The 15539-nt window shown below is 43.4% G+C and overlaps 1 protein-coding gene across 17 annotated transcripts in view; it reads right to left on the reverse strand.

Annotated features, from left to right (window-relative positions):
- ANK2 (ankyrin 2) overlaps positions 1–15539 on the reverse strand; it is a 574434-nt gene that overhangs the window by 301558 nt on the left and 257337 nt on the right. For 2 of the 17 annotated variants that reach the window (XM_084755421.1, XM_084755420.1), the window contains exon 1: positions 4413–4568. The exons of 6 other annotated variants lie outside the window; for them this stretch is intronic. In XM_084755421.1, coding sequence (XP_084611547.1) covers positions 4413–4496 — 84 coding nt within the window. In that variant the 5' untranslated portion in view covers positions 4497–4568. Of the gene's footprint in view, positions 1–4412; positions 4601–15539 lie in introns of those variants that run through there. 9 more of the 17 variants (XM_084755441.1, XM_084755426.1, XM_084755443.1 and 6 more) reach the window with 7 other exon arrangements.

A 15539-nucleotide genomic window follows, 5' to 3' on the forward strand; every position in this document is an offset into this window, starting at 1 on the left:
CAGACAAATACTACCATGCTCAGTTAAAGAATTCTTCCTATTAAGACTAAAACATCGTCCTCACTGACCACTCTCCTGGTAATGACTAAACTTGAGCGAGGTAAGATAGGAACCTGCTGAAAATCCCCAAATGTTCTGAAATAGCAGGTTTGAAGTTGGTCCAAAGAACCAAATTTTTCTGACAGTGGCCAGGATATGACTCCTGGTAGTGTGGTGAACAAAAAAAAAAAAAAAAACCTACTCTCATCAGGATATCATAGGATAAATTATTACAAAAACATGAAATCACCAATACAAAGTATCACAGACATGATGGGAAAAAATACAGAAAGCCCGGAAACAAGTTAGGAAGAATTTTTCCATCCAATATAAATTCCATCATACCTGACAGATGGTCATTTTAAATACCTTCAGTGACAGAGAATTGCTGTCTTCAGGCAACATAGGCCATTTTGTCTTATAAATTGATGTTCTAATGAAAGGTCAAATTATAAGTTATTTGGAAAATTGAAGAAACGGAGCTATGACTCGGGACAACTTATGCATGAAAACCTCTCTACATTTGATTGAACTCATAAGACACTAACTTTAATTCAGAGCCAATTTGAGTGCATGAGCATGTGAACATTCAAATGTTGGATATGTTGTCAGACTTCATCAAGCCATGCTCTGTGTGGCTACTAGAAAAAGAAGGCTTTTAGTGTGTTTCTCACTCACATTTCCATGTTGCAACACTCTAGTCACACATCTGGTGACATCTGCCACCTCTCTAGTTAGGCAGTAGCAAGTAAATCAAAATAAAAATAAGAGTGTCTGGCTGGTGACCTGAGTCCCATCCAAAAATCCAAACAGTGGAAAGAGAGAAATGGCTCCCACAATGTGCCCTGTAACACATGTGCTTCCATCTCAACACAGGAAATAAATAAGTGTTTTTTAAAAAAGTGTTTTAAACATACACATAATGAAAAGGTCACATGATTTATGAATATTTTTATAATTGGTATCACCACACCATAAATAAATATAAGGTATCTTACAAAGCTACTTCGTCCTACTACCCTCTGAAAAACAATGTTTTTCGTTTTATTTTTATCTATATAGGAACATTTTTAACAAATGACACAAGTAGTTTTGAAGTCACGTATGTGTTTATCTGTCTTGGAACAACTCACTGAGCCCAGAGGTTCTAAGTGACTGTCACATGTGACTGATGCTTGTCCACTTCCATGTTCACTCGTGTACATTAGGTAAGCCTTCTACGGTCGATTCTAGGGCAGAGTCACTGCCATCTTACTGACATAAAGTTGGAAAGCACGTAGAGCTGACCAATAACATGCTTCTAGGTTGTTCTAATAAAATAAGCCAAAATACTACGTGGAATAAGAAGTTTCTGTAGAATCTCCTAGGACTTAGAATGGGCTCTTCATTTCTATAACTCCTAGGGTTTCATTTTTACGCCAGAAGCTAGTCTGGAGTTGGCGTAGGCCCCTGCCTTCTCCCCATATGACTCGGAACAGCTACCTCAATTCTGCATCTTTGTTAATACTTATATTGTGTGAAATAGTTATGTCCTAAGAAAACTGTTCTTTGAAATATTAGCAGCTTACTAGCCACAACTTGTTTTACTTGAACCTAAAGAGCATGCAATAATAAATGTATCTGTGTCTCAGCAAAGGTGACGTTCTGCTAAGGCTGGAAAAAGAAAATGGGAGCCACTAACTTCCAGCAGCTGGCCTTGGTGTCCTGCTGAATGAAGGCCACTCCATCCAGGAGCATCAACATCTCCCAAGGTCACTCTGTGCCCAGCAGGAGTGAGACAGAAACCTCATCCTTATCAGGTCCAAACACAGACGAAGCACAGACATAGTCCAAGCTACAAAATACCAAACACCTCCTCTTTTGATAAATGAGAGATGACTATGTCTTTGGCAACCACAGATTTAGTAACACTGAGTTGTACCTGCCATCCAGAGAATGAACCCCTACTCTTTGGGAACCCCTTTTTACTCCAAATCCTGTTGTGAAGGTCCATTCGGATCCTTGAGTCCCATGGGTACCTCTCACTGCAATGATCTACTGTCCCTATGTTGTGTATCTTCCTGCGCACTGCAGTGGGTCAAAACACAGCAGTTCAACCACAAGTGAATTCCTAGTGATCACTGGGTGGAAAGACTAACAAACTCAATTATGAAGCTCAACAAGTTATCCCTGAAGAAATTGCTGTCCTTAAGGGACTCACCAAAACTCTGCTATGAACAAACACGTCTTTGAACCTGCTTTCTAGCACTATAAGTCGTGTGGCCAAAGACCCTCTGGTCCTCTCCCTCAGGACCACTTTAATGCATATAAAGAAGAGATCCTGGCCCATCTGCTCTTCATTCACTGGATCAGAGGCATGTGCACGAGGGACATGATGGATCTCCACCAGGGCCAAGGCAAGCTGGTGACCCATCATCCTGGGCACACAGAATCTCACGCCACATCACTGTGAACCTCTAGCAGAAAACCAGAGTTGAGTTAGAGGGCTTGGCGTTGCCTTTGCTTCAACTCTTGGTGTCTTAACCTGAATGTCTTTCCTTGATTGGTATTTCCTACCCTAAGACCATTTAATGGTCTAGTTTTTATATATGAGGAATTTAAAAGGATGCTATCCAGTCATCAAGAGCTTTCCTAGAATCACGAAACACTCAAGCACACACACATTTAAATATATTCAAAACCTGCTACTAATTGCTCTATTTTAGGTATAAATTTGGAAAAGAATACAGTCCTAAAATCAAGTGAGAAAAATGAAACCTTAAAAAAGAAAAGTATTGTGCTTGCTACATGGAGGTTTTAGCGTCTCGGTGTTCTGTTATACTTTGAGTGGGCTCCCATCCTGCAGATTTACTATCATATTTGAGACCTTAAATTTTTCCCTGAGAGACATTTCCCACCCTTTTAGCAATGCTTAGAATACCACTCACAGGACAGCTAGGGGGCTTCAGAGAGAGACGAGAAGAATCCTGAAATGATAGTGTGAACTGCAGCAGACCCGTACCCCCACCTCAATCAGCTAATATTCCATAAAAACACCCTGCAGTGACAGGAAATCCAAAGCCCTCAGCTGCTTAAGGATTCTGTGCTCACACCTCCCTGAATTATCTATTTGCCTTTTATCAGGCATCACTGTCTCCGTGCTATTATTAAAAGCTGTCATGTGTGGGCACGCTTATTTCTATGGGATTGCATGACCACATGCCACTGTACAACAAATGCACCACCCTCTTGTTAGTTGTATCCTTTAAATTGAAATAGATTTCAAATTATTTAGACCTCTGTTAAGAGACATTTATTATACCACAGAGCTATAGTTTGGAAACACCATGCATGCCCAACACAAGCCAAAGGAGAAATACTCATTTTTCTCATGACTATTATTTTTGTAATCTGCATGTTCAAAATCCAAAGCCATCAAGCAGTAGAAGTCATTTCTATGAGAATCAGATAGAATACCCCGCCCATATTTTTGCTCCAGGACATGAAGGGATCTTAGGAAAATTTCTCCTCCGGAAAGCATCTCTTTTAGAGGTGGGGCTCAGGAGCCCTGCAAGGCAACAGTTCACCAGAGAGTCAGGCCATAAAGAAGTGCTGGCTTTGGGTGGGGCCGCCTAGTTTGCAACACCCCGCCCCCCAACACACACACACACACACACACACACACTGGTGTCATTTCCATGAAAATCAAGGATGCGGAAATGTATCAGAGTAAGAAAGCCTACACACTGCTTTGTGTGCCCAACCCCTCCCCCAGCCAGTATTATCTTCGGCTGTTTATCTTAATCTTTAAAAGAACTATCAAGCTAATGCCAGAGAAAACTGTAGAAGAGCTAAGAGAGCAAAGAAATACCACGCCTGGATTCCTACTGCTCCTGTCACAGCAGTCTTTTCATTAGGAAGAACACACTAAGGGTGGGACCAAAACGGCATCCCCTGTCTAGCCGTCTCAAGATCCTCACCCAGCAAACACAGCTGACCAAAAATCTGCCTTATGCTGTCCAAGCTACCTTACTACACACTCTAGGTCTTAAACTCAGTCATTCAAAGCACAAATAAATAAACGACTCATAGCGACAGAACACCCAAAATATCCATCGGAGGTGGCACAACACACCTTAGTCGCGCTCACTTCACCGCGCTCCATGCTGAAACCCTAGGCTTCAGTCCGAATCCCAGAAAGCAGGCGCTTGCACCTGCCTCTTTGCAACGCAAGGCTTGGCACTGCTACTATCTATAGTTAGTTACTCCTAAGCCCCCAACCCATGGTTTCCCCAGCCTTGCAGTGGTATGCACACAGAATCACACACCCCACAAGCATGCACACACACGCACACACACATTTATATACAGACGTTCTGGAGCCTCCAATGCACCTTCTTGGGTCTTTTTCTTCTCAGACTACTGCCATTGAACTTCTCTCCGCTGTCGCTTTTCTGGGCTGCATCTTCGTTCATCATTTTGAACAGTTTGGGAAGAAAATAGGTGTGCCATCAACCCCGGCGGCGGCGGCGGCAGCGGCGGGAACAGACCACTGGCGAGCATGCACTTGCAGGAGGCAGGCAGGAGCAGGAGGAGGGGTGGGGAAGGGGCGCTCGCTGGGAGGGTGAGGACCGTGACGTTGCCATGGCAGCAGCTGCCACAACTGTTTATCTGACTGCATTGTTAAAACGGATTCAACCAATTACCATGGGGGACAGGCTACAGTGAAGAACACCGTGAAAAAAAAAAAAGAATGCCCGGACAGGAGCAATTTGGGGAACCCTGCTGCTCAGCTTTTGACACACCCATTACTGGATCTGTGCCTGCCACGCATAAAACCTACACTTTATTTTTTTTTTCCTCCAGATACTTCAGTGGGACAGACACAATGCACACCAAGGAAATGATGACAGCTGAATGTCTGATCCCAAAGCAGTGCATTGTAGCAGGTCCAGATGAGGGAAGGGAGGCTATTAATATCCTAGAGTAATTAGGAGAAAGTTGCATTTTTATCATGCTATTCACTTGATTCAAGACTATAGCCTTTTAAAACTCTTCTTAAGGATGACTTCTGTCATAAAGCTTGCGAACAGCCATCAGGCAACCTGACCACTCCCTCCTGGGCAAGCTCTGACAGCACCTGTAACACTCCTGCTCCGCCCATTAAGCACCTGACAGCCCAGAGATAACAGTGAGGAGGAGGGAGGGAAGAACACTGCTTTGCTTGGAACCAACACAATAGCTTTCCATTGCAGTAGTTAACCAAGGTCTGTTAAACATGTAAGACAAACAAAATGTCACAGAGGTAAGACATTTTACACCTATTATAGAAAATTTCTGAGCACAGTTCTATCCCCTGATGAATAAAACATAAGCTCTAATCTCAGGGACCTTTTCATGTGATTTTCCAGAATTGTTCTTGATAAGACTATGTGGTTTGCTTATGTAACAAGAATCCTAATTTCATCTATTGGATCAAGGTGGCTATTTCTATATTTAATGTTAAACTGTGGGTGCAAGCAGAGCCAGATATACTTTGTGTAAGCATACATGCTAACTACTCATCCTTATTCCTAGAAAACTCAAAGTGCAACATGCAAAACACTTAAGAGTAAAACAGGGAGATAGTGTATGCAAGTATGATTTGCAGACTGAAGGTGCCTCTGCATTTCTATTAGGAATCCCACCATTACGAGAGGTTTCCAACTCAGAAATGTCTTCCTTAAAGATGGCTCTTACCTGAAAATGAACTCACCTTCCAACAAACACCTCAAGGAAAAATCCATTCTTTTTTTGCTGTTCTTTCTCTCCAGCCCTTTGCCCCAAGATGCCTGACGTACACCCCTATCCTGCTGTCTTCACTCCCCCCCCCCCCTTGCTTCTATTACAGCAAATCCATCCCACTAATACTATGCCTCATTCAGTAACACCTAGGTCCCACAGACAGGCCAAAGGGTCTAAGGTTCCTTTGTTCTGACAAAAAGCCCTACAAGAACTTCTATAAGAAGCTTCCAGATATTATGTCTACTGTTATCAGGGTCCACACCAAAATTTCCATGATGTCCTGTGTCACTCCATCATCTTCCCTCCCATCTCTTTTTTTTTTTCCCCTCTTCCTCCCTAGGGAAATTCCCTTACTTGGCTTTTTTTTTTTTTTAAGAGAAACCTTAGCCTGGAAATCTGAACTATGACTCAATTAATATTTATTGAATATCTATCATGTGGCAAGCACTAAGAAACAGGAGCGCTCCATCTGATCCCCTAGGCACATAGGAGTGAACAAAACAGGAAACATGTTTGTCACTAGTGTGGTTATACTCTAACAGAGAAATCAGATGAGAAACAAAAAATATTAGTTGTCAAAGCTATGTGGGAAAAGTAGGACAGAGAGTGATGAGAGACAGATGCTGTTTTATATAAGGTGCCTGGGCATGTTCCCCAGAAACCTGAAGGAAAAATATTTCGGTCAAGGAGAATGGCCATTGAAAGGTCCTCAGAAACAAACTTCTTATCAAACATACTAAGAGAACTATGGTACCAGGAAAAGAAAGGGGGAGGAGGAGGAGGGGGAGGAGGAAGAGGAGGAGGAGGAGAAGCAAGATGTTTATAGTAACTAGATCTACCAGAGAGACATTACAAATAGCCTTCATTCTTGGAAGTCAGAATCAGCTTTTCAATCAATAGAGTTGGTAGACAAATTAGAATACTCATCGTTCATCTCCATATAAATTGGAAACAAACACACTTCATATCACAGCAGTGTATGAACTGAAGTTCTGATACTATTCAGCCAGTCTCTTAAAGCATGTCTTCTATAGAGGCAATGCACACTTAAATACCCAGATTTGGGCCTTCACCTTAGATAATCTGCAAACTGCCAGAGTGTTTGGCCTAATTCTTTTTTAGTGTTAAGTGCCTGAGACTAGATATTCATAACAGTTACAGAGATTATGAAACACAGGGTAGGTGCACAGCATGTTTGACTCTAGAGAGGGCCCAGTGTCCCCTTCCAAGACTGTCCCTCAGTGATTCCCGCTGTGGACACATGAAGGAAGGAAGAGAGAGGCGAGTGAGAGGGCCCAGCTAGTGCCCTTTTGTAAGGCTCCTAATCCCACTCACCACTCAGCCCTTGTGTTTTGATTACTTCCTCCAGACCTTTCTCCTGCCAATGCTCTTGACCTCTGAGCCATCTCTCCAGCCCGAGACCTTCTCCCTGCAACAGCGCACCAGGGCTGGTGTTTCAGCATGAATTCTGGAGAGAGCATAAAAATCCACTGCATACCAATGCTGTTCTAAGATAGAAAATCTTGCACATATCTGTCTTTCACAGTGAAGGAACTGCACTAATACAGTGCCAGCTCCCAGGAAAGGTAAGCGTCTATACTAGCCTATAATAAATAGCTCACCCAGAAGAGAATATCCAAATGTCTAAGTGAGTAGTTGGCGTTTCACCTGAAGTTCTCAATCTGTGCTTCTCATCCAGGACCTCTTTCATTTTTATCCTAATAATATGTTGTGAACATGCAGTCTGAATAGACCCTAAACTCCTTGAAAGCTGGGTTTATATCTACTTTGGCATGCCGTGTGAACCTGACACACTGTGCAGTAACTGGCAGAAGCCAGGGGACTATTTCTAAATATAATAAAGACGTATGTTCAATACTGAGGCAATCATGGCGATATATGCTTGCAGTCCCAGTGAGCAGAAGACAAAAGCAGAACGATCAATCCAATATCAAGGCTAGCCTGGGCTACAGTGTGAGACCTGCCTAGAAAAAGAAAAGGAGGGAGTATGGGATTATATTCCTATAATCATAGCAGTTGAGAAGTGGAGACAGAAAAATCAGGAGTTCAAGAGAGTAACAAGAGGCACAGAAGGAAAGAAAGAAAGAAAGAAAGAAAGAAAGAAAGAAAGAAAGAAAGAAAGATGGAGAGGAGAAAGCAAGCAACCTAGGTGGTAGTGTCAGCCAGGCCAGCCTGAACTACAGACAGGTCCAGGACAGCCAGGGCTACACAGTGAAACTTTGCCTTGACAAATCACAAAAAAAAAGGGAAAAGGAGAAAAGGAAGGAAGAAAGAAAAAGAAAGAAAGAGAAGGGAAGAAAATAACATTTTCAATATTATAAATATGAGCTTATCGCAAAATTGCTGCAGGGTAAATGTTTTCAAATCTTAGACTTTTTTTTTTTCCTTTTATGTTCTTCTTGTTAACTAGAAACTGTAAATCTTTCAAGTAAGAGTTTTAAGTGTATTTGGAAGGTGGAACTGATGGATTCAGGATAGCAATGGTGATAACACCTTAAATCTATAACATAGGTTAGTTCATAAACTCTTTATTTGCTTCTGGGATAGAAGCCCCAGCAGCACAGGGCTCTCTACTCTCCCTTTTCTGTGCCTGACAATCCACTGCCAGGCACACAATAAGTACCTGGTGATTTTTCTGGGACTCTCATAGCCACAAAGGGAGAAGGTTCATTTTAATTCCAGTGTGGATAAGAAAACCGGGGCACAGGCAGCTCCGGGTGGTTTGCCCACGGTCACAAAGTTAATACAAACTAGAGATTACATTCCTCTGGTTGAAACCCGTTCTTCTTTTATTAAATCGTGACTACTTTCAATGAAAAGCAGCCACTTTATACAATGGAATAGATGGGAAACGCCAGGAGCAGAAACCAGTCACATGTCAGACACCCAGACTGAGAAAGAGTGAGGTCTTGATTGGTTTTGTGCCACGTGTACTTTAAAGGCATGGAGATTTATAGGTGCTTATATTAATTTTAATATGCCTGCTCTATTTTATTAAACCATTAGAGCTAATAGTATTTTAAAAGTCTAACTCAGACTATTTTTTTTTTAACTGTAAGACTAAGTGGAGTAAAGTTCTTTGGAGAACAAGCAATTATGCCTTAGAGACAGAGCACCTCCCAAAGTTCATTTATGAGTCAGAGCTGTCTGGTGTTACAAACACATTTTCATAGAAACAATATTTAAAAGGTTCAGTTCTGTAAAGCTCTCAATATGCTTGGCCTGGGTGGGGGGGCAGGGGGGGGCAGGACTGAAAATCTGAACAACTTGGCAGATCCAGGAGTTCACCAGTCCATTTGTCTTCTGGGGGTGCCAGGCAGGTGCACCACTGCTGTGAATGAAACTGTCCTTCAATTGATATCTTCATGTGTGGACGTGGCTGCGTTCGGTAGCTGGGTCCTTTAGATGAGGGCATGATGGTTTAGGGAAAGCCCTAACCTATTGCAGGTTAACATAATGACCATGTCCTTGAAGAAGAGAGAATTGCAGAGAGACAGGGAGCCAAATGGGGAAGGAGGCATGTAAGGACAGAGGTGGAGCCTGGAGGGACTCAGCTAAGAAAAGGAATCCCAAGAAGTACCAGAACTCACAAGAACTCAGGAGGGTGAGAGAGGTATCCTTCAGCGCTTCAGTAAGAACTTGACCTAACTAGTGCCCCCTGTCTCTTCTTCCCTCCTTTCCTTTCCTTCCCTCCCCTCGTCTCCTCCCCTCCCCTTCCCTTCCCTCCCTCCCCTCCTGCCCCCTTCCCTTTCCTTCTCTTCTCTTCCTCTTCCTTCCCTCCCTTCCCTTCCCTTCCCTTCCCTCACTCCCCTCCTCTCCTCTCCCCTCCCCTTCCCTCCCCTCCCCTTCCCTTCCCATCCTTTCCCTTCCCTCCCCTTCCCTTCCCTTCCCTTCTTCCCCACCCCTACCCCTCATCCTCTCTGGCAAGGTCTCATGCATCTCAGAATGGCCTCAAATTTGATTTCTAGTAAAGAATTACCTTGAACTAGTTGCTGACCCTCTTGCCTCTGCCTCTTGAGTGCTAGGATTAGAGCACAGGCCACAGCACCCAGTTTTATGCTGTGCTGGAGAATCAAACTCAGAGCTGCATGCATGCTAGGCAAGGACTACAGCGCCCACCCCTCCTGGATGACTCCTTGATATTGAACTTCAGCTGTCGTAACTGTGAGAATAGTAATTATAATGCCCTACTATTCTGTGTCATACAGTTTTGGGCGCTTTGCTGTAAGCACCCCATACAGTGACTACAACCGTAGTCTTCCATCTGATTGTGGCTGGTTGTAATTATAAGACTTGATTCTGCCCTGTACAATACAAGCAGATTTGTATGTCACCTTTCAGGGTTTGGTACCAAAGTCCACCCATAACGATTTTCTGCCCTCATTACCCATATCCTGACTGAACACAGAGGAAGTGCTCACCTATGAGGTAAAAGCGCCACAGACTGAAAAGGCACATGCAGGTCTGAGTTAGCTGTGACACCAATCCTTATTCTTCTACTGGTGTCACATAGCATGGAAAATTATTTCTTCGGAGTTTTAGCCATGGATATTGTGATGCTGCTTTTAACAGAAGCCAACCGTATCTGTTCATTTTAGAATGTTGCATGAATGACAGTCTCAGGGCATCCAAGTTCTGAGCCATGAGAAATGGTTCTTATTTCCTGGACTTAAGCAACTGGCTTGATTAGAAAGTGAGGAATTAAAGGAGGGTCATACTGGTTAGAGGTATGAGCAAGGGTACCCAATAGGTTTATGGCATCATGTTCTCAGATCAACTCCTACCCACTCTCCTTTTCCTCCTGGCTTTCTTCCTGAATAAATTCTTTGCATTCTTTTCTGCTGCTGGATGTCACTGGGCTGATCATTGTAGACCCCTTCTTGACCTACAGGGAATACAAACTTAGAATGTATGCCTACAATGTTTTATCTTGTCAGTTTGATGGTGAGTGTATGTGTGTGTGTGTATATGTGTGTGTGTGTGTGTGTGTGTGTGTGTGTGTGTGAGAGAGAGAGAGAGAGAGAGAGAGAGATAGAGATTAGTGTGTGCATAGTGTGTCTCCAAGTGAGCATATGAGACTTCTGAGGCAGAGGTGGCCTCAGAGTATTAAAAGGCCAGAGAAATTTATTGCATCTTCATCTTCCTCTCTCACTCTCTGTCTTACTGTCTTGAGAAGGCATCTCTCCCTGAACTGGAGGCTCATCACTTGGACTAGGCTGACCAAGCAGTGAGCTCTCAGGCTTCTCTCCCTCAGCACTGAGGTCATAGGCACACACAATGCTATCTGGCTTGGGTGCTGGGGATTTGAACTCTGGTTCTCACATTTGTATGGCAAGCACTCTTATGCACTAGTCCATCACCCCAGGCCCTTCACAGGATTTAGAGTTAACCTAGGAAACAAACTTCTGGGCATGTCTATGGAGGTGTCTCTAGAGCCTGTTAGATGAGGTAGAAAGAGTTACCCTGAAAGTGAGTGCCACCATCTGTGGTCTGGGATCCTCAACTAGGTTTTTTTTTTTAAAGACCACAGGATTAACACAGAACTCATCTCTTTCTGCTTCCTGACTTCAGACAGTTTACGCAGCCGCTCACATCCCTGCGGCCACAGCTACGGCTATCCTCCTTGCTCACAATGTGAGCTCCAAGAGGCCTTTCACTCCTTAAGTTGCTTCTCTCAGGTGGTTTTTTCACAAGGAGTCACTATTTTTGCCTCTCTCATAAGTAAAGCCCACCCACCCTTCTTAAGGCAGCCTCAGGCTCTTTGGTTTGCTGTTTTGTTATCAGTGGGAGAAGCATAGCAAAAGGAAAGGTCATAAATAAAGGGAAACTTCTCCGTCTCAAAATGTACAGTAAGCCAAGCGAGACCAAAGCAAACGTAGTAAAGCTGGCTTTTGTAGTGCGCCCAGATTTCAGGGCTACCCATCTCCGGAGCTTTTTCTACATAGCCTGCTGCATTTACGTCATCCTGTTCTGTACTGTTCCTCTGTTACAGACCATCTGAAGACGCAGAACAGCAGTACCTCTACCAAGAAGCCAACGCCAGACTCATGGCCCAAGCAGGGGAGCGCCAGTGTTTCTCTGTTCTTTGAAGTTTTGCCATCAATACCACTAGGAGGTAGTTCCTCTGTCTCCTTTGGGCCTCTTCTGCCTCTCTCTCACCTGTGTCTTTTATTTATTCAACAGGTGCTTGCTGTGTGAAAGAGTCTCAAATGCTGAGACCCACACTGCATGTTGAGATTTTGGCATGGATTAAGCCATCTTTTCCCCCGGAAGAACTCCTGTTCTAAACATGAGAATCACCAGAGAACTAGAAGGGACTTTCTTTGTAAGGTGTACAATCCCAAACCAGGAGTACCAAACCTAGGTTGAAAAAAAAGGAGGATAAATAGAGAGGAAGCACCTTGTAGAATGAGAACATCCAATATGTCTACATGAAGAACAATTTGCAAGTTGGTTTTGTGAAGAGTGAGCTCTTCAGGTGAGCAGTGTGGGCGTTTGTCTTCTAATGACTGAGCCCTTGGTCTTAAAACATCACCATGTGTGACTATGTATATACACTTGGCCCATGTAATTATCTCTTACGCCTGAATGTTGGTGATCTTCGGACTTCAAACACTGAAATCCTAAGTGAGATGTGATCTGGAGCCCTTTGGGGAATAGAAACAATAGGATCTATGTAAATGGAAGAGATGCATTGTGGGAATCAGCTTAGTCCATGCAACCATGGAGGCAAAAAGCCCCCATGGGATGAGATAATCTCCCAGAAGAGAACCAAGATAGTTAGCTGTTTAGCCTGAAGACATCAGCGAGAACCTGGCTACTGAGACAATGGAGGGGAAGGAGATGGAGGTCCCACATGAAAAGAAAGACATTTTACTCTCCATCCACTCTTCTATTCCATCTGGATTCTGGGAGATTGGATTCAACCTGGGTTAGATGATAACTCCAGACATTAATGAGAGAAGCGTTTTCCTGACTTGATCTACTTGGTTAGATAGATGACAATCTCTTCTAGAAACTACCTGCATATTTTTTCAACATAAACGACTGCAGAACAGGCCTGAGGCTGGAGCCTTCATGGCTTAGTAGCCCTTTAAGAAGTCACAGGAGAGGGTTAATTTTTCCTCTTAGCTTTCTGTGGATTCAATGAGAAACAACTCTGGAAACATGACCATGTCAAGACTACAGGCCACTGGTGCCCATCTTGCAGGACTGTGGGGAATAATGATCCATCCTATCCTATCTAAGGCATTTTTTCATAGCTGCCTAAACTAACACACTGCCCACGCATGATACCTTAGGGTGTACAACGTATGACCCACGCAGCAACACTGGCCTATTAGCTTATGCAGATTGTGATACTGTGGAATCTTTAGGATGTGGAACCTCAAAAGAGAAAGGGGTCTTAGAGTTTATACCCTGGCCCACAACTGCTCCCTGATTTCTGATCCCCAGATGTGAGAAAGTTACAGTGTCAGCCCAGGCCACTTCTGCCACTATGCCTTCCCTACCACAATGACCTTTGTCCTCTTGAAGCCAGAACCATAATACGTCACTTCCTCCTCAAGTTACTTCTTAGCAGGTCTTTGCTCACTGTAACAAGAAAAGTAACCAAAACATCCAGAAAAGCTTCCTGTAGGTCTTTACTGGTCTAGGGAAGAAATGAAGTGGTGGTGGGGGGGTAGTTGGCACCATTTTCAAAACAGTATTCTTTACAGGAAGCTACTGAGCGTGAGCCGAGCAGCAGGGTGTGAAGAGCTGTGTTTGAGTCATAAAAGCATCCTGGGAGAGATGACTGATGGGGATGGAGTGGACAGACTCATTCATTAGTCTGTCACCATTAAAGGTGCTACAGTCACAGTTCAGAAAGAACAGAGAAGCCAGAGGGACAGGCAAGGCAGTCTGCCTGAAGAACGAAAGAAGCCTTCAAAGGGACATCTTTGAAATTCATTTCATTTAAGAAAGGAGAGAGCGGGACTCAGAAACAGTTGCTACTCCCTAGATACCAAAACCAGTGCACTGTAGAAAAACCAAGTCTGAGATTCCTGCTACTGCCTGAGGAGCCTGACTGTGGGCATCTTCATATGGATACATGTTAAATGCCTGAGTCAAACTTCATTTATGGCTATTTGAGATGAAGGAACCATTAGTTCTTAGTAAAATGACTACGGTGAATGACAACTCCCCTTAGATAATCAAAAGAACATAAAAACCTTTGCTTCTGATACATTTACGGGGTGTGGCTTATCCTGATGGGAGCAGCTCAGAAGCTGGTTCACTGAGTGAACTGCTGCTGTTTTCTAGACAGATGCTCACTGGGAAACTGAGGCTGGCCTCAAACTTTTGAGCTTCCTGTCACAGTCTATCCATCGCACTGGGATTAACAGGTGTGAGTCGCCAAACCCAGCAATCTGGATTTTAATGCAGAGGCAGTACAAGCTAGCCAGGAGCTTGTTTTGTGCTATTCCAGACAGACATAAGATTTACCAAGAGAGTATTTGGCTTCCATTTTTACCTTTTTAATATAAAAAGAGAGCCCCCTGGAGCCTAGGCCATATAATCTGAGCATTCTGCTTTACCCGCCCCCCCCAGTCCATAACTAGATAAATCAGAGTGAATCTCAATTTACATAAATATTAGCAGCAATGTCTTAGACCAGATGTAGACTGTCACAGAATATCAGAATGTGGGTGAGCTCTCTGTGAGCATCTTCCTGGCTAGGTCAGTTTTTTAGGGCGTGCTGTTACTTGCTTGTTCTGCTGCATGCTCAGTCTCTTGTGATATGAGTTCTTGAAAATAGAAGTTCTAATTGGGTTTCCCTGTAGGTGCAAAGGAGTGGGACTCTGGAGCAGGTTGTGTCCTTGACAGACATTATTCCAGGGAGACTTGACTATCCCTGCAAATATTTGTGACATCAAGCAAGTTTTGCTATGTGATGAAAATCTTTTCCCTCTAACCTATAAAGAGAGGTACTGTATCCCTTGATTAAAACCAAGTGTACAAACAGCGCACTGCCTCCACATTTAATTCTTATGAAAGAATAAATCATAGTTGAAAAGATGTGTGAAAACACAAACAATCATGACTTCATAAAGGAATGCAGACCATCAACCCCAATACCTACTCCCTTTTCAACACACAGTAAGCTCTTGTAGGGTAGGTTGCATATTGTAAGTTTCCTTGTTCTGAACCCTGTGTCAATGGCTTCTAGTAGGTATCATTCTGTTAAAGTGAACTTTGAGCTCTTCAACCACAGTAAACACAGAAACCCTGAAATTCCTCAGGTGTGCCCAGGCTGAGAAGAAAATGTATATAAAAATCACTAAGCCCCAGGGAAGAAACATTTTAGGAATTACACTTGACCTTAAGCAAAAGGTCGAGGAGCTACTATTTTGGACAGAAAAGAAGTCAGGGGGTGTAGCTCAGGTGGAAGAGTGTTTGCCCAGCATGCACAAAGTCCTGGTTTTGATCCTTAGTATGCGTAGTGGTGCCCACCTATAACCCCAGCACCCCAGAGCCTGAGACAGAGGTCTCACACATTCAAGGTCATGCCCATTTACACAGTAAGTTCAAGGTTAGCCTGGGCTACAAGCATCCCTCTCTCAAAACTAAATAAATAAACAAATAGATAAGTAAACAAATAAATACATAAACACAAAACAAATATTAAAAAGAAATAAAAACAGAAAGCTAATAGGACAATTCCCCCAAAAGCT

The sequence above is a fragment of the Acomys minous genome, assembly GCF_964271855.1.
Source record: "Acomys minous genome assembly, chromosome: 14".
NCBI lineage: Eukaryota > Metazoa > Chordata > Mammalia > Rodentia > Muridae > Acomys > Acomys minous.